Raw genomic sequence first — 23330 nt, 5'->3', positions numbered from 1 at the left:
CCCCAGCACCACATGCCAGCCAGCCCCGCCCCCTGGTGGGCTGAGCTGGCCACACACACACTCACACACACACACATAAATAAATAAATAAAAATTAAAAAAAGTAAGTACAATATTTAATGTGTTAAATTCCTTATAACTTCCAAAACCATCCACTTCAGTCTACAATTAGGTATGTATTATATATTATGCTTAAATTAGTTTGGTGTGATCATAAATCTTAGTGATCATTATGAAAAACAATTTTGTTTTTTAGTCATGTCAATTCAGAAAAATTTACATAAGAAAATTTTGAGTAACTGCATTTTCCCCTTGTAAAATAAAAATGGGATTACTGGGCCCAATAGAATATCGTAAATTTTATCAGTATATCACTTTAAGCAACTGTCATACTGTTCTGATTGCTGAGACAAAGTACCTGATATCCAACATTAGAGGAGGAGAGGTTTATTTGGCTCACAGTTTGTGAAAGTTTCAGTCCATTGTCAGCTGGCTCCAAGGCTGGGTGGCATGGCAGACAGGCATTGCAGAGGAAAAATAATTCATGGTGGGCAGAAAGTATCAACGCAGGCAAGGGTCGACCACTGCCTTTTCTATCCCTTATATCTTTCCTAGGCTACTTAGGGCAGGTAACGATCACATCCTTACTCTTAGTGCCGTTGCTTGATCCTAGTGGAATTTCACCATGAATAAATCCAAGTATCATACACTCTTAAGTCCAACCACCTCTGAAAAAGCCCCACCTATGATTTCCTGAGGCTTTGGGGGACAATTAGACACAAGCCATAACAGCAACATTGTGAAAACTGATCCTGTAAAAATATCAAGAGATACATTTTTTTGATGCTTTATTCAGCTTCTCTGGAGTTTTAGGTTATAAAGCATGTTACATTGCCTCTTATCATAGTCAAAATGGCATTATGATTATTATTATTACCAACTCACAAATGGGAAGCAGGGTTACAAATGAAGCAACTGCGAGGAGCAAATGGTGACTTGATGATAAAGTTGGGCCCTGTCTTGGTTACTTTTCTCTCATTACTGAGACAAAAACCCAACACCCAAAATTAAGAAAGAAAGGCTTATTTAGCTCACAGTTTGTGGAGGCATCAGTCATACTCAGCTGGGTCCAAGGCAGAGTGGTACATGGCAGAGGGCAGCAATTCATGGCAGCAAAAAACAGCAAAACAGCAAGAGCAAAAAGGGAGGAACAGCAGCACAGAGAAGCCTCTTTCCCTCCATGTATTGCATTCAGGCTCTCAGCCCCAGGGTGAGTGTAGGCCTAGAAATATTTAATTCCAGAATGTGTTGCATATTTTCCTAACTTTCTCTGTGATGGCTGTAAGGTCTCCTCCTTTTCTGATGTGTATTTGGGAGGCATGGAGTGAAACTTAGGACTGAATTGTGAAAGGCTTTTAGTCTAGCTGCTTTGGTTTCATCATCTGTAACTTGATGTATCCTGTCCCCTCATGGAGTAGTCACTACCATTCCCCAGTTCCTGCTCTTAGGCAGAACTTGCTGGTTTAGAGCAAATGAAATGTTTTTTTTTTTTTCATAATTTTATTGAGAAACAAATAGCAATGAGACAGTTTCAAATCAAATTGGTAGGACAGTTTCAGTAATTAACACTTTGCATACATTCTTCCTAGTGGTTAATTGCTGTACAACATGCAGACATGATATTCTATTTACAAACACCATTACAATAAATCCCTCTATTCATTAAGAGAATGTAACTATATATCTATCTTAGCCACTTTGAATACACAGATACAAAATGGACATTCATCTGTATACCCTTTTTTTGTTAAGTTCCGTTATTTGAATATTATAGGTGTGTTAGCTCAGCAAAATAGTCTAAAAGAGTCCAGTAACCCATAATAGTATTGGGTCTTCCGCTTGACTGGCAGTGTCAGAAATTGTTGACCTGAGTCCCCTACAGCTCAACATAACAGCATGGCTTTACTTCTTATATTTCGTTTTTATACTTTTCTGCTGGATAGTTAAGACCAAGGTAAAGAGGACCTATGCAACAAGAGTTGTAGCTTTTGGGGAAATGGCTATTTTGAAGAGTTTTTCCTCAAATGTCTTTGCCTCTGTGTGTGTGTGTGTGTGTGTGTGTGTGTGAGAGAGAGAGAGAGAGAGAGAGACACACACACATACACACACGCACGCACACATGCACGCACACACAGTGTCTTCCTTTGTTGCCCAGGCTGGCCTCAAACTCCTGTGCTCAACTGCTCATCTTGCTTCAGCCTCACAGGTAGCTGGGACTATAGGCATTCACTACTATGCACAGCTTCTTTTATAATTTATGAACTTAAAAAGTAGAATTATATTTAAATTGAAGGGTATATTGAGAAATGGGTAGATGGTGGGTTGTCATCTGTCATCACTGAATTGCTGATGCAAATATTCACTACCTTTGTTCCAGGTAATATGCATGTGTCACTAGCTGAAGCCCTGGAGGTTCGGGGCGGACCACTGCAGGAGGAAGAAATATGGGCTGTACTAAACCAGAGTGCCGAAAGTCTTCAAGAATTATTCAGAAAAGGTAAATTAAAATTTTTAAAAACTATTTTGTGTATTTAGTTGCTGAGATTAGATTTCTGTTTTGTTATTATTGTGCTTTTGACAGAGTATGAAAAGGAACACTTCAACTTATCTCTTAAGAGAGCTGACAGTGCTGCGATTCTGTGTACCAGGCACTGGAAATACAATGCATATCAAAGCAAAAAAATTCCTTCCTGTTTGGAGCTTATATTCTAAGAGAGAGTAGCTATTAATAAAATATGTATACATGTGTGAAAATTACAACCATGACAGGGGCTAAAGAGAAGGAGGTTCAGTGACTATGAGAGTTAACAATGGGTGACCTGATTTGGTCACAAGGAGGAAAGGAGGGCTTCCCTTCAAGAATTGCTCCTGCACTGAGATCTGGAAGGAAAGTCCATGTTATCCAGATGAACAGGAGGAAAGACTCTGGGTTCAATGCAGGAAACTACATGTGCCCCCTGTGACCCTGCATTGGATGTAGGCCAAACAAGTACTATAGTCTGGTGCTTCCTGATAGGTGGTTACTTGGTCCAAATGGTGGTGTGGAAAAGTGATTCAGTCACCTGGTTGTCTAAAACCATTTTAGGTCATGCTGAAAAACTCCATCTAAAGATGGTGTTTGTCACTCCTATCATATAGCCAACACCCATATAGAATAGTAGGTAAGTAAACTATGTTTCACTTAATGGAAAAAGTCATTCTTTAAAATAGAAGTACATAAATAAATTAGAAACACAACAGAAGGAGGTGGGGATTCAGTCAGATTAGTCTTCAGAGGGTGGGTGGGACCTGGAGCAGCAGCACCGGTGTCACCTATAATCTGCCTAGCAGACAAACATTCACCCCCAGTAGAGACCCATAGCAGAAGAAACTCAGCGTGGAGCCCCTCTTGAATATTCTTGTGCATGCTACAGTTGAGAGCCAGGAGTCATGGAGACCTGGTAGAAAGGTGTAGGGATAACTGTGGTTTGAGTACAGGAAAGTACAGGTTCTGCATTTGCGGACAGGTGGTAAAGTTTCATTGTCATTCATGTTATTTTCTAATTTAGGGACAGGAACTTGAGCAGTGTTAGGGCCACCCATTACTATTTTTTACTCAGATGTGTGATGATCTTTGATTAGAGCCAGGATTAATCTAAAAAAGATGTGATTTCTTTACCAAAAATCTGTTTAGCTTAAATAAGTTCTATTGTTATGCTTGTTTCACTTTGACTTTTCATAAAATTCTGAAGTTTACGTACTCTTAAAAGCAGTTAACCATACTCTAAAGATATTATTGAGGAAAATTGTGTTGGTGGCATTACTCAGTTAATTACCAATTAAAAGTAGACAGTGAATATTTAAGAAACATCTGCTTGCATGTTGTTACGTGAAAGATCCAAGTAAGTAGAAGGTGTCACTGTTGCCCTTAAGGGGTTTATTATATCAAATATAAATAGATACATGTGAAAAGTTTACCACTTCAAAACAGCATACCAAATGAATGACAGAGACAGTGAGTATTACAGATATTCAGAGAAGGGAAAGAGAATGCCTCTGTTACTATACTGAGGCAGGATCATTGCCCAGGCTGTGACTCACAGAATATAAAGCACCTTGCACCCTGTAAGTGCCTAAGTGTGTGTGTCCTTCTTTCAGATTTCATAAGGGTGATAGAGATTGCGTGAATTTGTAGTTCTTGGCATTGAAAGACAATTATTACATAATACATTGGGCATATTACAATAGAGAGATTTACTGAATGCATTATAAAATTGAGAGGCAGCTGTGTATTCTGCCCAATGGGAGTTGGTTATTCTTAAGGCCTCCAGTCTAATTCATACAATGATATTGTAGTACAGAGAAAGCAAATTTGGTTAATTTGGCAGTTGGGAGCTTACCAGTTACTATGATTATTAATTGAAAATTTCTGTTTATTTGAAGGGACCAGATACTTGATTTATTTGAAATTTCTGATTTTTTCATTCATTTTCATTTAGTCATAATATGACAGTTATTTCAATATAAGTTTTTATCTGGAGTCTTACTGTAAGCCAAAATAAAATTATTTACTATTAGTGTGGAGTTTTTTTGGATAAATTGTGTTTGCCTTCATTCTCTATTAGGCACCTCTATGAAAAACAATGAGAAAGTTAGGGAGGAAAACAGGTAAACTCAAATGGTCTCCATGGAGTTTGTTTTTCTAAAATATGTCAGCCAGCCTATCTCATTTTGTTTGTTTGTTTTTTTCTATGTTGGCTTGGTTTGCCTTTTGTCTGTCTCTTTCTCCCTAGATCATCTTAATATCATTTCTTATTTTATCTTTTTCTTTCTTTTTTTCTTTCTTTCTTTCTTTCTTTCTTTCTTTCTTTCTTTCTTTCTTTCTTTTTTTTTTTTTTTTTTTTTTTGGTGGAACCGAGGATTGAACTCAGTCCCTTGCACTTACCAGGCAAGCGCTTATTCTACTGAGCTATCTCCCCAGACCCCCTTATCTTTTTCAATATATGACTGCAAGCATGCTGTTGACATTCCTGTAATAAAAAGGTGGACATAAAAGCATTGAGCAAAATTAAAACAAAATATTTCTTCATATTTTTGAGCCTCCCAGAAATTTAAGTCTTTTAACATTTTTAAAACAAAAATCTTTGTGAGTTCTATTCGTAGTATAATGGTATCTAAGGATCTGCTTTGACAGAAACAACCATCTTCAAATGTTTTCCCTGGAGGAAAAATTTAAAACTTAAGAAATATACATTCCCACACACTAGATGATGATGATGATGATGGTAGTTGGTATAGAGTCCTTCCTTGTCTCAGTCCAGGAAGTTTATGTTCGTAATCCCATGGAAAAGTTATTGGAATCTCATGGAGTTAATTCCATTCTGCCACTTCAGTGTAACCCATGGTGTAAAGTCGTTGGGGAATCAAGAGGTTCCTAAGTCTGGCTAGGATGATGGCCTTAACCCAGGACCAAACCTGGGTTATTAATTTGTGAAGAAGAGTGGCTTGAGGCTAAGTGACCATGAGAATGGAAGTTGTTGAGTGCAGTGATCTGGGCTACTGGGAGGCCTGAAATCACCTCTGCAGTATGCAAAGAGAAAGACATGCGGAAAGAGTAAACTGCATGACACAGCTGAGATCATATCTAATGTTTTGGGGACCATGCTTCATCTCTGATGTGTAATTTGTCAAGCCCCAGGAAGTCATAGCTTTTTTTTTTTTTTTTTTCTCAACAAATAATACACTGCATATATTCTTCTTAGTGGTTAATTGCTGTACAAGATGCGGACTTGTGATCCTATTTACAAACACCATTAGAACAAATCATTCTATTCATTAACAGAATGTAACTATATATCTATCCCAACCACTTTGAATACACAGATACAAAATGGACATTCATCTGTATACCCCATTTTTTCGAAGTTCCGTTATTGAATATTATAGGTGTGTAAACTCAGCAAAATATTCTAAAAGAGTCCAGTAGCCCATAATAGCATTGGGTCTTCTGTTTAACTGGCAATGTCAGAAATTATTGACCTGAGTCCCCCACAGCTCAACTTAACAGCATGGCTTTATTTCTTATAATTTCGTCTTCATACTTTTCTGCTGGATGGTTAAGACCGAGGTAAAGCAGGACCTATGCAACAAGAGTTGTAGCTTTTTGGTCTGAGAAGGTCAGTGAAATGCCCTCAGGATTTGTCCTGATATCCTGTACCTCAGATTGTAGAACCTTTATCAGTGCAGCCATGTGGATGAGTCACGGCCAATGCTTGGCCAATGTGCTCTCTGTGAAAGCCTGAGAGAGTATCTTCTCCCCATGTGACTCTCCTTAGGCCCACTCTATGTCATCGATCACTTTCCTCTTTGGCCCCATAATCTTCTTGATCAGAAAATTTGGGACACTACCGAGGTACATGACATTACAGTACAAGTTCTCATATGTCCTGAGTCTTAATTGACCTTAGAAGGCAAGTCATAGCTTTTTGTCTTGATGCTCAATTCCAGCTGACAGCATGGAGCATTACATTGGCTCACACATGGCTTTTGGGAGCTATGGGGGCAGGGAAACACTGACCTGTCATCTTACTTCAAAGACTACACATTAGCACCTTAGCCGAACTGATATGCATTGCTTAAAGCCAATTGAAGGCAAAAAGAAAAGTCCTGTACATATCAATGCATGGAAATAGGGTCAGATTCAGCCAAAATGGAGACAGTTGCTCCTCCTTCAAGAAGAATTGCCCAGGTGATCCTCCACAAGTTTTGTTCTTACGTTTCTTAGTTTTATTAATATGTGTAATCTGTATAATTACTGCTTAGAATTTTTTGATTCTGTGTTTGTTTTTTTATTTGTTTGCAACACTAAGGATTGAACCCAGGGTCTTAAACATACTTGGCAAATGTTCCACCACTGAGTACATCACTAGCCCGCTATATTTTGAGACAGGATTTTATTCAGTTTCCAAGGCTGGACTTGGACTTGTGGTACTCATGCCTCAGCCTCCTTAGTAGTTAAAATTACAGGATTGTAACCACCATACCAAGTTTTTCTTGTCGACTTATATATGGGCTGTCATCATCCTGTGGTTATTGGAAAAGTTTCTGTGCCTTCCATCAATAGACTGTAACTTAGATTTTTTTAATATTTGTGATTTTAATTTTTTAAAATAAATCCTCATTACTTGAGTACATGATCTGTAAAAATTTCCCACTGTGATTGTGTTTCTGTATTCTAAGTTCTTCTGTCTTCTTACCTCTAAACTTATTTTATATGGTGATCTGAATCTTTTCAGTAATCTTAGCACTACATTTTCTGCAGTTTGGTTTCAGATATGTATGTGAATGTTTGGTTATCATTTGTTTTGTTTTATACTGAGCTACCTAACTCCAGCACTTCTTAAATTTTTTGTTTTGAGACAGAGTATCACTAAGTTGCCCAGCCTGACCTCATTTGTAATCCTTCTGCCTCAAGTTGCCAGAGTGCTGGGATTACAAGTTTGTGATATTGTGTATAGATTCTGGTTTGTTCTTAATGTTGCCTGGGGTTACTCCTCCTTGCCATTTATCTAGAGCAGTCGTGTATGGCACACATGTTATTTGTTTAAGACAAAATATGTTAATGTATGAATTATTTTTTCTAAATTCTTCAGGTTTAGTGACAGTGGTAGCACTTTGATAACTAAGTAGGTTTGAGGTTGCCTTTTAGGCACATGCCTCTAAAAGGTTCATCACTGATCTAGAGTGCCTCTTTATTTCCATGTGCCCTACTTTGTAATTTTGCTATTTTATAAATAACAGGCAGCCTGATTTTACTTGTTTACCTATTTAAGGAGTTACTCTTCTATAAAAATTTGAATGTAGTCAGTGAAATAAAAATTCTGGGGGGAACTCGTTAAAGCTTTATTATACATATTATGCTTCCTAATTATGTGTTTCTCTGTCTTAGACCAGAAAAATATGTAGACACATGAAAAACCAAACTATTCTCTTAGTCTACACTTCTGTGACTAAATGTGTGTGTGTGTGCGCGGGGTGGGGGGGTTGTTTATTCCTTTGTTTTCCCATCAGCAATCAGTTTTGCAACCAGAAACCAACTGGGTGCCCTCCAGGTCAATTCTGATCACAGCTGGAGACCTCAAAGCCATGGGACCACCAAAGATCAGACATCCATTACAAGCTCCAGTTTATTTTACCTGTGCTTCTGGCCAACTAACTAGGATTGAGTCTTGATTAATTTGCTAGAGCAGCTCCCAAAACTCAGGGAAACACATTTACCAGCTAATTATAAAGGGTGTTCTAAAGGATGCAGCTGAGCGATGCACAAGAAAGGGGCATTGTGTGTGCCTGCTTGTATAAGTGCACCACCCTCTGAGAACCAACCACATGGGCAGTGTCTGGAAGCTCTGTGAACCCAAGTGCTGGCTTTTGTAAGGAAGCTTCATTGTTTTTGTAGGCATGATTGACCACATCACTGACTACTAACGATAAGCTTAACTTCCTGCCCCTCTATCCTTCTCCAAGGTGAAGGATGTAACTGAGAGAAAGGTAGTTACTAGACTGATATTGCTACCTGTGGTCTAGATCAGCATGGTGACTCCAAACCTGGGCATGTCTGTGATGTTGTGAAAGATATGTGTATTTTGTTTTAATTTGTGTTCCTTGGCATAAACTTCTAAAATCCTTGGACTCACCGAAGTGATTTTTTTTAATGATTTGAGTGACAGTCCCTTGGTAGCTTCAAGATGTGGCTTGTCACAGGAAAGATTAATCCAGGATTAGGTGGTTGGGATCTTTCAGCCTCATCTCTCTACCTCTAGGGAGAGGAGAGGAGTTGAAGCTTAAGTTGATCACCAATGACCATCATCATGCCTGTATAATGAGGCTTCTAGATAGTTGGAGGTGGAGCTTCCAGAAAGCTGGTACACCCAGAGAGGAAACTGCGTGCCTCTTGCCACATAACCTGCTGTGTGCCTCTTGTTTTTGTTTGTGTCTTTTGTAATATTCTTTATATGGTATCAGTGTATAAGGAATTTCCCTAGTTCTGCTACTCCTGCAAGTTAATCTGATCTGAGAGAGAGGAAGAGGGAACTTTAATTTATAACCTACCAGTCAGAAATATAGGTGGCAACCCGTTGCCTCGGTTGGTGTCTGAGGTGGGTGCAGTCTTCACACCCATAGTGTCAGAGCTGAATTGGAGTAGTGGACACCAGGTTGGTGTTCTGTGCATAATCAGCTGCTTGCTTGGTGTGTGTGGAAAAATAATGCATTCATACAGTCACAAATGCCTGTTGTACAAGCATACCAAGGAAAAAGTTTCTTTTGCTTCATGTTAGAGTACACATGTGAGATTTTCTATATCATAGATGAATTCATATCGATGGCCAGTGGTCCTAGATGATAAAACAAACAAACAAACAAACAATACTATTGTCTTCTTTTTTTTTTTTTTTTTTTTTGCAGAACCAGGGATTGAACTCACATCCTTGTGCTTGCCAGGCATGCACTTATTCTACTGAGCCATCTCCCTGGCCGCTATTCTCTTTATCTTTTCTGGATAATCTTTATAAATGAGAGTATTGCTACTTGAAAACTTGGCTTACAGTTATGTAAATTGTCCCCAAACTGTTAAGTTATTTTAGTTATTGAACTATTACTCTTTGCAGAAGACAGCAGTTTTGAATTTAGGGAATTCAGATGTTAGATTAGTTGATTAGTTAGCGTTCACCCTTGCTCAGGGAAGAAATTAAGTGAGACTTTATGATTAAGTGAGTCATGATTTATGATTTAAGTGAATCATGAATCCTTTATATGCAGTCATTTTCTAGTTCCTTATTTAATAAATAATAAAATGAGTAGCCTAAGTAGTTAAAAAATCAATAGAATGAAGTGTATAATACAGGGAAATACTGAAAATATACAAGATACATTGTCAAAAACATTTGAAGAAATCTCAGAAAATATCTCTGGAAAATTGAGAATAAATATATACATTTTTTCTTCATCTTTGGAAGATAAATTCATCTAAGGAAGATGAATTTGCAGAGAATGGGCCATATAGACTTTTGACTATTTCTTCATCAAGTCTTGCTTCTTATATACATAAGTGAAAACATTGCTACAAGTATTTGGAGCAAAGGTCAAACTTCTTTTCATTCCTTAAATGCTTCAAAAACACAATTTGTAGATACTTTAAAAAAATCTTCTTAGAGAATAAATGATCTATATCAGAAAATTCAATGAACTATTTTTTTTTTTTTTTTTTTTGGCGAAACTGGGGATTGAACTTAGGCCCTTGTGCTTGCCAGGCAAGCACTTATTCTACTGAGCTATCTCCCCAGCCCCACAGTGAACTATTAGTTTTTATATAAAATTATTTTTATTACATAAATATGTTCAGGAAAAAGCCCTTGATATTGAAAAAAAATAATTAGAAGAAATGCCTACATAAACTTGGAATCATCCAAATATATTTAAGAAGTCAAATTCTTAGAGCTGGAGATAATCTTCATTTATTCCATCTAATCATTTTAGAACTAGAAACAAGGTCACTTGTAACTATATATTTGCACAACAGAAATTCTGTAACTTTTAAAGCAAATTATTACAGCAGTACCTATTTAGAGTTACAAAATGACTTCATGTATGTGTGACAACCAAGCTTAAAAGTTGATAGATCTTCGATGAGTCTAGCAGTAGGATAGTTGAACAGTATCATGTGACCCTGCTTCAGATTTTAAGGATATTAAAATAATAGAAAGTGGAAATTATGAACAAAGTTATTTGAAATAGTTAATTGACTCGACCCGCGAGTCAAGACGTGGGGTAATGACCTGGAGGAGGAACGGGGATGAACAAGACAGGGCAAGAGACACAAGAGATGGAGATAAGACAGGCTTACTGATCAAGTCTCCTTTATTAAGGAAGTGAGCGGGGTCTAAATAGCTGTATAGTGGAAGCAGTTGGGTGGGACTAGTTGTGGATTGGTACAAGAGGTCCAGGACCACAGGAAGATGTTGAGGCAAGCAGGGATTGGTGCTGCAGCATTTCTTGCCCAAATAAGGGAAAATGTAAGAGGAGCGTTCTATCGCCCCCCACATATCCCCCCTTTTTATTAAATACATCAAGCAGGAAATTGACAGTGCCCTGCAGGGACAATGCCTGGCTTGGGTCAAGGACTCCTTCACATGAGATCGACCAGACCTTACCCATCTTGGGGTTGCAGGGCAGCAGTAGGCCCTGTTCCTGTCTTAGGTGGTCGGCAGTACTGCATGTGGGTCCTAGTTGCCCGTCATTGACTACTTGTCCGTCTCACCAGGGGGACCTATATCAGATTAGGCCACATTATGATAGGGTCCATTTGAGGGAACCCTCTCACAATACTCTTGTTGATCTGCCATTTCCAGCTGATGATAATGTATCTGAATGGGCTTTGCAGCAAAGGCATCTAAACGTGAGCTGATGAATGCTGTAAGTTTTTGAAAAATGCAAGGTCCTATCATGAGAAACAGTAAGAGTGAAAAGAGGGGTCCCAACAGGGGCACAAGATAGGGGAACATTCCTCCCCACAATGAGGAGAAGGAGTCATCCGCAAGTTCTTGTCTCCGCTTGAGTAGTTGATCCTGAAGCTCTCGGATTTTGTCTCGAACTATGCCTGATTTATTAACATAAAAACAACACTTTTCCTGTAAAGCAAGACATGTTTCCCCATGCTCTGCTGTCAGAAGGTCCAAGCCTCTCCTATTTTGCAAGACCTCTTCTGCTAGTTAATCTATCTGGTCTTGGATATCTTGGATAGTACCAGATAATGCTCGAACATCATCAATCAGCTGGTTAGATAATTTAGTGTAAGAATGTACTGCTACCCCCAAGCCCACTGAACCTGTCCCCATGGCGGTGACTCCCAGCCCCACTAATAAGGGGATGAATTGGACTGCCCTCTTTGTGCAGCCTTGGAAGCAGGCCTGGGCATTCTGCCACTTGAGCCCTGCTCCCCGCTCCCCTCTTGTTGTTCCCTTTCTTCCTCCTCCCCTGCTTCTCCTCTGCTCTCTGTCCCCCCTGGTGCCTCATGCCTCCCTGTCCTAGGTGACTGCCATTGCTGTGCTGCATCATCCCATAGTCACATTCTACTCACCATCTTTCTACTTACTATCTGTTCTTCTTTGTTGCCTAGGCCTATAGATTACTCCCCACCTCTTCTCTATAGCCATTCTTTTCTGAACTATCTAGTTGGTGCCACTTTATCAGATTTGTGCCTCTTTTCTCCATAAAAGTCTGCTCTTCCTGGACCTACCCTCCTTTAGATTCCTTCCATCCTTTCTCTACTACCATGTCTTCTGTCACCATCATCTGTTAATCATCTGGATCTTCCTTTATTCTGTCATCTTGCTACTCTTAAACTGCCTTTTCCTTCCCTCCCTCTTAACATACCCTTTTTTTTTTTTTTTTTCCCTGTTTTTCCTTTTCCAACCAGTAAGTGCCAAAGGTGCCTACAGCCAGTCTTCCCACTGGCTTTAGTAATCACTTTAGATTTATTTGATCATTTTTTTTTTTTTCTTTTATTCCTCCTTTTGGGTTGAGCCTCACATAGGGAACATACTCCAATTCATTTGACCGGGGGCCATCACTTCCGAAACTGGAAACGCCATTTTGGGCAGGGGCCTATTGTGTTTAGGCGCCATTTTAGGCAAGGGCGCCATCTTAGGGGCGCCACGTGTCGGATCAGCCTGTCAAGATTGTAAATATAAGCCTCTCAAACAGTCGATTCTCCAGGTCCAAAAGCACATTGGAAGATTTAGGAGCAAATCTGGACAGTTCATTATTATCAGGAGGTGGTTTTGTAGCAACTGGTGCTGCAACGGGGTCAGGATGGTTTTTGGAAGCCTCTTTGGCTAAGTCTTTCCAATTGACCTCTTGTAAAGTAGTAAGGTTGGGATACAAAGATTTATAATGGGTCAGGAGAGTGGTCTGGGGGGAGGAGGTGGAGGCACCAAAAGCTCAAAAGGGGGAGGCGGCAGCTGCTCCTTAGGGGAAGGTGGCAGCTGCTCAATACCTTGGGGTTTAGTTAACACTTTATTTGCCTCCTCACCGTGGAGAGAGGAGACATCTGAACCAGCCTGGGAAGGGGCCAGAGTGGGCCTATTGGAGTTATCTCCGTGCATAATCATTTCCCTGACCAAAGGGTCTCTATGTCGCTGCGTAAGAATCTCATCAATCAAGCCCCAGTATGAAAATGCTGTGATTGGGACCTTTTCAGGGCCAAAAACTCTACAAAAATCCTGTAATGCATTGCCCACTCGTTTTTATCTTTTAGAATTGATCGTGCCCTCCAATGGGAACCACAGGCAAAACTCATGAATAAACTTAAAATACTGTAATAATCTTTTTCCTTTACCTTAATCTCTCGTGTCTTAAGTGCCTTGCTGAGACTTTCCACAAAGAGCTCATACTCGCTTAATGCTTGACCCATGCCGGAAAAGGGGAAGGGGGTTGCCGTTCACTCACCGTGGCTCCAGCGGCGTGGCAGGCACTCGCGTGCCGTTGGCCTCAGAATTTACTTTCACTATCTGCTTCATACCAGGCGCTTGAACAGCTCCCTCGTTAAATCCTCCATGCCAGGCCCCACGTTGGGCGCCACTTGACTCGGCCAGCGAGTCAAGATGTGGGGTAATGACCTGGAGGAGGAATGGGTTTGAACAAGACAGGGCAAGAGACACAAGAGACGGAGACAAGACAGGCTTTCTGATCAAGTCTCGTTTATTGAGGAAGTGAGCGGGGTCTAAATAGCTGTATAGTGGAAGCAGTTGGGTGGGACTAGTTGTGGATTGGTAGAGGAGGTCCAGGACCACAGGAAGATGTCGAGGCAAGCAGGGATTGGTGCTGCAGCATTTCTTGCCCAAATAAGGGAAAATGTAAGAGGAGCATTCTATCGCCCCCCACAGTTAATAGTTTACAAAAAATGGATGCTTTAGAAGATAAAAACTAGCAAAACTCAATAAAAACCTATCTGGATCTGTAGCACGTGTCTATATAATCTTAGTCCTCGGGAGGCTGACTCAGATCCATCCATGTCACTTCACCAAGGGATTCTATTAAAAATCTAAGAAAAGAATAGTAACAATTTTATATAAATACTAGTATAATATTGAAAAGGAAAATACACTTCCCATGTCATATTATAAGGGTAACAATATTTGTTTGAAAACAGACAAATATGTTAGAAGAAATAAAGCTGCAGACCAACATACTTTACAAATATAGATACAAAATTTCTTAGAAAAGTCGTAATGTACCATGATCAAATGTATCCCAGGAGTACAAGGGCATGCTTTGCCTTAACATTTGCAAGTTAGTATCAGCATACTGACAAACTAAAAAGGAAAAGCAAATAATCATCTCAACAGATACAGAAAAACATTTGCTAAAATCCAACATCCACTTCTGATTTAAAACACAGACAGACAGACAGACAGACAGGCACACACACACACACACACACACACACACACAAATTCTGAATGAGGAATAGAGACTTTTAAAGAAATAGCTCAACCTGAAAAGGATATCTGAAAAGCATTGCACCCAAAGTCATACTTAATGGTGAAACATTGACTCTTTCTTAAAAGCAAGAATAAGTCCTAAAGTCTCTACTTATTACTTATTTTCAACATTGTATTCAAGTTCTAACTACTGCAATAAAACAAGGAAAATGAGTGAAGAGCATCCACATTAGAAAAGTCAGGTTACATTTATTTAAAGATGTTACTCTCTCTGTAGAAAGTTAGACATTACAAAAAAAAAAAAGATTCACTAAAGTAAGAATTGTTCAAGTTGAAGAATACAAGCTCACTATACAAAAATCAGTTGTCAGGGCTAGGGAGATAGCTCGGCACTCTTAAGTGTCTTTCTGGCAAGTGCAAGGACCTGGATTCCATCCCTGATGGGGATCACTACAAGTCCAAGCTATGTAGTGAGACCCTGTACCAAATAAATAAAGCCTGTGAAGTAGCTCAGTGGACTAAGAGCCTGCTTAGGCAAATGCAGGAACCCAGGTTCCATCCCAGGTACCATATTCCTTGCTGGCTCCACCCCCGAGCACACTAAGTCAGCCACCGAGTCTGAGCATGGTGGTGTGCCTGTAATCCCAGCGCTGGGGAATCCAAGTTGCATAGTGAGACCCTGTACTAAATACATTAAAAATAAATATTTTTAAAAATTAATAAGTGCTGGGGAGATAGCTCAGTGGTGTAAGTGCCCTACCTGGCAAGTACAAGTTTCCAAGTTTGATCTCTGGTACTACACAAAATTTTTTTTTAATTTAAAAAAATTAATAATAAAAATCAGTTGTCTCTTTATATCATAGTAATGAACAATCAAATTGAAAATTTCACATGCCATGTAAAAATGGTAAATAAATAAATGAACTATAATTCTGAGCATGGTAGTACACACCTGTAATCCTAGACTTTGTCTCAAATTTTAAAAGGCAAGGCATATAATTAAGTGCTTCCTGAACTGATTACAGTGCTGAAAAATAATTTAAATATTAGAGAGACTCATAGAAAATATATGAAGACTTATATAATGAAAGCTAAGAGCAAAGCTGAGAAAAGCTGAAGATAGATAAATGGAGACCTGTATTTGTATTCCTGAATCAGGAGAATTAATATTATTCACATGTCAGATTTTCTCAAAATTGATAGACTCATCAGGTCTTTTGCAGAAATTGAGAAATTAGTTCTAAAATTCATATGGAAATTCAGTATAATTAGAGTAGCCCACACAACTTTGAAAAGAGAAGTTTGAAGACCTACCCTACCTAATTTCAAGCCTTTAAATCTTCAGTGATCCAGATATACAAATAGATCAGTGAAACTATGTAATAATAGAGTCCAGAAATAAACCCTCACACTGAACTTGAAATTGACTTCCTGAGATTTTTAAAAGACTTTGTAAGAAATGCAAAAACTTTTTATGGATTAAAAGATTTTGAGTAAATCTTTGTATACAAGCTTTAGAAGGCCAGATCTCAACTGTTCCCTTTTTATTGCATTACTCATTATCTACAGTCATAATTCTGTTGATTAAGAGGGTGTATCAGTTGTTTCTGACATGCTACATCTTGCCTTGCATTTATTTGTACAGCCAAAAGTAACAGGTCTTTCAAGTTAAATGTGTTCGAACTGGGTAAGATTAACTCATTTGTTCCCTTGAAATGAACTATGAAGCATAAAACTCAATTTAATGTCGAGCATTCTTAAAAGGAATGATATAGATTGTCTAACAAGTAAATGAAACACTTAATGACCAGTACCTTCCTGTATATACATGAACAGTACCCTGTGTCTTAGTATAAGATTATTTTTATTTTAGATGTTCTAAACAGGCAGTCTTAAAAATTTAAAGATGTGTACATTTAGAGGGGAAAGTTGCTAGGGTCATACTCTGGTTCCATCCTTGGTGATCTTATATTTTAATTTTTATATGTAGAGGAATTTTTAAGTGTTGAGATACCTCAAAATTATACATTATATACTTCACAACATTATTCTTAATTGTACAGCCTGATGAAATTTATGAATGTGCGACTGCGCTCCAATAGCTGCCACCCAGATCAAGATATAGCATATCTGTAGCACCCAGAAAGCTCCCTCATCTCCTTCCTAGTATTTCTTCGGTCACCAGAGGTGATCCCTTCGATGACCATAGCACTTAGGCAGATTTGCCTAGATAGGAACATCATACAAAGACAATATGCCATTCATTTTGTGGCTAGCATCTTTTATTCAGCATTCTCATTTTAGGATTTTTTTTTGTTTAGTTTTAATTAAATTATATTTCTATACTCCCATTCTTGTCAGTTAGCAATTACATTGTAAAAATTGTGGGATTGATTCACATTATATAACTAAGGTTTTAGAAAAATGTTTTTATAGTTTTTTTTTTTTTTGCAATTTCAAGACTTGTGTTTATTGTCAAATATTTACATAGAGTATCTTTGATTGTTGATACCCAGAAAATATAAGCAACAGTACAGTAACAAGTCAAACCATGCTTTTTTATCTTATTTTATTTTATACTTATATTCATCCATTTGTAAGGTGTAATACACATGATTTCATCTCTGCACATAAGTCATCAACTTGATGAGTTACTCTAATATTCAGAGGAGGAACTACTTTATTTCTTGCTTTCATCTGACATTTCAGCAATATGATCTGTATGGAATTTTAGTTTCTTAGCTATCATCTCTGTTTCTCCTACTAATACAATGCAATGATTTACCCTTTAAAATGCTTACAAAGTTTATCATTTCTAGTTTTAAACCTTTTTTCTTCTAAAGAGCATCATCTACATTTAAAATATTCAGTATTTTTTTTTAAAAAAAAAACAGCTACTGGTTTCAAAATGACTTCACAACACAAGTTGCACCAATTCTATTCAAAATATTCTATGGCATAAGACATGCTATTTTAAAGTATCTCTAAATCCAAACAAAACTCATTTATGCTGGGGAGATGGCTCAGTGGAATAAGTGCCTCCCTGTTTTTATAGTTTTTTAACATGTTCCCTGAAACATAGAAATTTAAAAGTGAACTTATGCCTCATGTCATTTAGGTAAGATTTTTTGCTTTTGAACATTTCTTTTTAAAAAATGAGTGCCTTGTTTATTTTACAAATGATTACTCATTTAGATAATTCTCTTTCTTTTAGAAGAAAAAGATCATCATAGTGTAAACAAGGGGTTGATGTCTGAAGAATAAGGAAATACATGACGTTAATAATCAGAAAAATTCTTTCTGATTTGTGAAAGCGTGTTGTCACAAGATGGTTTCTCTCTAGAAAATTGTACTCCCCCTGCCTTTGGAAATATACTCCAATCTTCATTGACCTTTTTATACAACTCTCCAAAAATGAAGTCAAAGTCAATGCCAGACACACACACCCCTTAAGAAAGGTTTGTTTCATTGGTTGGTTGGTTGGTTTTCGTCTTTGTGTAAATGCTAGCCCTTCACTGTAAAATGAAGTCACAAAGTTCATTCTTTAAATTTTTTAATTGTCCCCTCTGGTTTTGTGGGGATTAGTAGACATGGAAGAAAATGCCCTCTTTTAGATTAAAACTGTATCTGCACTTAGGGGGAAATTTTTCTTGCTTTACAAAGGACTTTTATCATAAAACTTATTTGCATCATTAATTGTCTCCTGTTTGTCTGGTAAAATGACCTCTAGAAGCTATCATGAAAACATCAAGTGGCAATGGAAATGCCAGCACTTTGAGAGAGTCAGCACTTTGTTCCACAGTTGCATAGACAAAATTGTTAAAAAGCTGAGGCTTAGTCCCTTTCCCATCACTGGGAAAAAATGCCTGCTGCAGTGTAAGGTGGAGAGGTTTGTTTTGCTTCGCAGTTTTTGTTTTCCTCACCAGGTGAGGAAAACTGCCTTTTCTGCATGGGAACCAGAGGAAAACTGCCCCACCCATGACAGCCATGAAGCAGAGATTAAAGGGAGGCCTCTTGGCAAGAATACTCCCTCCAGCTGTACCCCATTAACCCACCCCTTCACCCAGGCTTCACCTCTCAACACTAGTATGTTGCCCCATGGTGCAGTCACTTTGCAAGTCCACTTCTGAATACATGGTGATCATTTTACATCTAAACCATAATAACTAGCAATGAAATTAAGTTTTAAAACAGACTTTACCATTTGTAGTTAACATCTTTATAACTTCTTAGGATGATTAAATAAGATTATGTCTTTTATTTTTATAAAGAAACCACATTCAAAGGAATTCCTTTTTAAGATGTCTACAGTCTATATGGCATAGTCTTACTCTCAAAGTTTGGATTCTTAAGGAAATAAATATCAGTATTCATCCCAGGACCTTTTCTGGGTACTGATTACAGGCGCATGCCACCATGCCCAGTTGTAATGGCCGGCTGGCAAGCTGGGGCTCAAACCCTGTTCCCCTGCGTCTGCCTAAACAGGTGCCTTAATCCTCTGAGCTATCTGGCTGGTCCTAATATAGCAAAATTTCAGGGAATCTTAAATAACTAATCACAAAATTTTACTATCAAGAAAACTTTAAATGTAGGGAAACTCTTCTAATCATTTTTTGTTTATGTTCTGTCAGGTGGTTGATTTAATGTGTATATTGTTATGAATATGTGAACTGAAATTCTGAGAAAATGCTTGTTATAAGGTGACTTCATCTAAACTTTCTGTATATGTTTTTGTCAAGCTCCTTATTAGACCATATAAAATACAAGGACTATACTTTTTTTTGCCTGAATAGGCAAGGTATTTCCAGTCAGTTGTATATTATTCTAGAGTCTCTAGATAATCTTCTAATACTTTGTATTACTATTCACTTACCTTGCTTTTCATCTATTTATGATCATTCTCTTAATTTTTTATATTGCTCATAGAAAACAAATTAAGGGGAAAATGTAAAATGATAAAGGCTCTCAGGGAAAAAATAGCAATGTGAGGAAGACAAAAAGGAGGGAATTGGGTCCCCTAGACCCAGGAAATATCTGAAGTGTGAATTAAAGCCCAAGGAGACAGTGAAGTGAGAAACTTCAGCAAACAAGGAAATAGCTGGTGGTGCCTTCTTCCTGAGATGAGACTCCCTGCACAAGAGGAGCACTTCAGACCAGCAGAAACATAGTGACTGCTGGCAATCCTAGAACCCTCCATAGAGAGACACAGCTGTGGGGGAGAGCAGTGGACATGAAGGACTACGCTAACTGGCAGTGAGTGCTGAGGGTTCATTCATCCCATGCGAGAGAGTGATTGTCTGGGAGTTGTCTTCGAGTGGGGCAGCTGAGCTCAGAACTCAATGGCTGGTGGCTCCACCTAGTAGCTCCCAGCTGGGCTCAGGCCTGCATAAGGTGCACTGCACCTGGTCTTGGCCAGAAGGTGCAGGATTGCTGAGATTATCCACTACCCCACCAAAAAGCTACTGCTGGCTTGCTGGAATAGATCAGCACAGATTGGAAACTGTCTGCACATGCTATCAACCAGTAACGCAGAGACAAACCTGGAAGTGTACTTTTATTTCTCCTGTCTCTCTTGTTTGTTTTTTGTTATGGTGATGGTTTTTATTGTTTTCTCCTTCATTCTTTGCTTTGTTTTTATATGAATGTAAATGTGGTGTCTAGCCTCTTTGTGTTGTGGTTCTGTTCTTCCCTTTATCTCTTTCTTCTTCAATCTTCTTCAATCTTCTTTCTTCAATCTTCTCTTCTGCACCAGTTTCCTGAACTTAGCATGATACTCCTTTGTCCTCCAGCCTTACTTCTAACTTTTTCCACTTTTCTATTTTCTCTCTAACCCATTTTAAACTTTAAGTCATGAGGGCAAAATTTAAATATCAAGGGCTTGTATATTGCATATATTTTTCTGGTTTTAAATTTTGTTATAGAATCACAAATTTAGTTCATACAGTTAAAGGTGGCAAATTAGTGGTCAGCTCAATTTGTCCATTTTCTAGGCAGTGTTTGATTCTCTTTGTTGATGGTACCACTGTAGGCAAAAGTGACATAATTGTTCTAAGCAGCTGTTCTTTTTGGTATTCAAAGACTGAAATTGACTAAGGGTCACACAAAATACTGTGGCATAGTGGCAAAGAACCAGAGCCTGGGCCAAACAGCCAGCAACTTCTCATCTCCAGCAAGTTGAGGATATAGGATTTTGCAATAGATTCCAAACCCAAAAACCAGCTACACCTGGAAAACCCCTCAGACAAGTAGTCATTTCCTAAGGGCTCTATATACTAGCAATAAGGCAAGCCATGATAGGCATTTCACAAGTATCACCCCAGGAAATGAAGTTAAAAAAAGAAAAAATAATTACTTATGATATCAAATTAATTCATTGATGATTCTGAATGACATATTATAACCAATTAGATGAAAAATTCAAACTAAACCAAGCCAAACGAAACTTTAGGTGAACCATGAGTATGTAGAAGCAGCAGTAATTTGACAACCTGGATGCATATAGTATGGTATTCCTAGATTTTTTTCTGCGACTGAGTGTCTTACATCTTCCAAATATAATAGGAGAAAATGACAAATTATTTTTATACCTAATCTTATATATTTACTTAGAGAAAATATGTTGTACTTTACATTTTGAACTTTTTTGTTTTCTTATTCTTGTACTCTTCTGAAGAGTACTGTTTCTATCAGAAAAATCTAGTCAAATCATTTTTTCCAGGTTGATCTCAAATGTAAATCCATAGCTAATGCAGTTCAGACAACTTTTGCTTTCTCATTTTGGAAATGAATTTCAAATGTTATACATTTCAAAGAAAAGTGACTTTATGTCTTTTAATAGTGTCTCACATCATAAGGCTAAACTGTTACTTTCATTTCTTTTGATTTCTTTTACCATTTTTCCTTCTTGCTTAGTTAGAGTTGACAGAATAAGGTTTTTATTTTGAAGAAATTATATTAGGCTTACAGTTTTAATTTGCTAAAAAATACTCTTTTTTTTTTTTTTTTTTTTTGTGGAACCAGGGATTGAACTGTGCTTCAGGCCCTTGTGCTTCAGTTTTATTTTTAAAAAAACCAGTAAGGATTTTAAAGTAACAAAACATTTTTAAATCAGGTAACATTAATGAGAAATCTAAGCTTGTGGGGTTTTTTCAGTTTTGTTTTGTTTTGTTTTGTTTTTTAATATTTCTCTACTAGTCAGACGTGATCACTCAAGAGACTGAGGCTGGTGGTCCCCCTGATTAGCACAAAATCACAGTCTTGTCAAAGATATTCAGCATAAAAGGATTAGGCCTTTGCTGCCTCTTCCTCCTTGTCTTCCTCCTCCTCCTCCTCCTCCTCGTCCTCCTCCTCCTCCTTCTCCTCTTCCTCCTTCTCTTCTTTCTCCTTCTCTTCCTCCTCCTTCTTCTCTGCCTTCTCCTTCTCTTTTTTTCTTCGCCTTCTTCTTCCTCTTTCTGTTATTACAGAAGATTATGTGGTTTATGCAGGTGAGATATTTCATTTTAAATTCCATGTTTTGTTAAGTAATACTTCAGCTTTGAATAGTAATTTTTATAATTTAAAGAAAAAATTTAATCATTAACATTTAAGGGGCTGGGGAAATGACTCAGTGGAATAAGGGCTTCCCTAGCAAGCGCAATGGCCTGAGTTCAATCCCCAGTTCCACCGAAAATAAATAAATAAAATATTTAAACAAACATTTGGGGCCTGCCCCTTAGCTCAATTGTTTAAGTGGCTGCTTCAACAAAGCAGTCAGCCTAAGGTTGCTGTGGTTCGATCCCCACAACTCCAGTCAGCCAAACATGCAAAAAAAAAAATCCTTTTGCCAGGGGGGAACTACCTACTCGGACCCCCCTCCTGTCCCTCTCTCAGGACAGAAGCTTTCTTTCTCTCAATAAATATATTCTGCTCATAAAAAATATATATATATTTAAAGAAAAATTTTCTGTCTAAATTTCTCTTTGGTATTTTTATGTATAATTATCAAGGTAACCCAATAAAATGCCATTTTTATTCCTATATTACAGATTTTAAAAATAAGATGTTTATCCTGATAACCACAGTCATAGATATAAGATCCAAATACAAATCAAATTTGCAGCTCCTTCACTCTGCAGACTTATTTTTTAAACCACTGTTACGTACTGTAGTTCCAGGATGAAGTAGTTCATCGTTTTTCATATAAGTACTACTTTAACCCTCAAAATTGTGAGCTAAGTAAACATTCCATTCCTTTAAGAAACAAAACAAAACAAAACAAAAAAAAAAAAAAAAAGATAGAAAATGAGAAGACACTTAAGCAAGATGCAAACCTAGACATCCAGCTCACATCCGAAAACCACCCACCTGGCCTCTCTGAAGTAGTAACAACAAAGCAGTTGAATAAGGCTCTAGGGAAAAAAAAATTGAAATCAAAGATAATTTCTTTGATAATAGCAGAACTGCTATGTACAAGGAAAACTATGCTTAGCGACTCTAGAGCAGATACTGACAAAAAGAGGACCTTAATAAAATTATGGAAGCTATGAATGCTTGACACAGGAAAGAAATGTGAATCCATAAGTCAGGTTGAAACGGATATCCAGGAAAATAAAAATTCCATTGAAAGTATCTACAGCAGATTAGCCAGTGAGAGGATGGAATGTCAGATATAGAAGGCTTTTGGTTAGTGATCATGAAAGAAAAAGATTTCTTAAAAATAGCAAGGCCCCAGGGGCCGGGTAGATAGCTCAGTAGAATAAGCACTTCCCTGGCAAGTGCAAGGGCCTGAGCTCAATCCCCGGTTGCGCAAAAAAA

General features: G+C 37.9%; 1 protein-coding gene across 8 annotated transcripts in view; it reads left to right on the top strand.

Moving 5' to 3' along the window:
* Ptpn13 (protein tyrosine phosphatase, non-receptor type 13) overlaps positions 1-23330 on the top strand; it is a 229009-nt gene that overhangs the window by 38871 nt on the left and 166808 nt on the right. For all 8 annotated transcript variants that reach the window (XM_023712954.1, XM_023712955.1, XM_004629264.2 and 5 more), the window contains exon 2: positions 2438-2557. In XM_023712954.1, the coding sequence (XP_023568722.1) occupies positions 2443-2557 (115 nt within the window). In that variant the 5' untranslated portion in view covers positions 2438-2442. The remainder of the gene's footprint in view (positions 1-2437; positions 2558-23330) is intronic.

The sequence above is a fragment of the Octodon degus genome, unplaced genomic scaffold (genome assembly GCF_000260255.1).
Source record: "Octodon degus isolate 3935 unplaced genomic scaffold, OctDeg1.0 scaffold00028, whole genome shotgun sequence".
Lineage (NCBI taxonomy): Eukaryota > Metazoa > Chordata > Mammalia > Rodentia > Octodontidae > Octodon > Octodon degus.
Note: the sequence above shows the minus strand (reverse complement) of the source record. Positions and strands in the feature narration are given on the sequence as shown.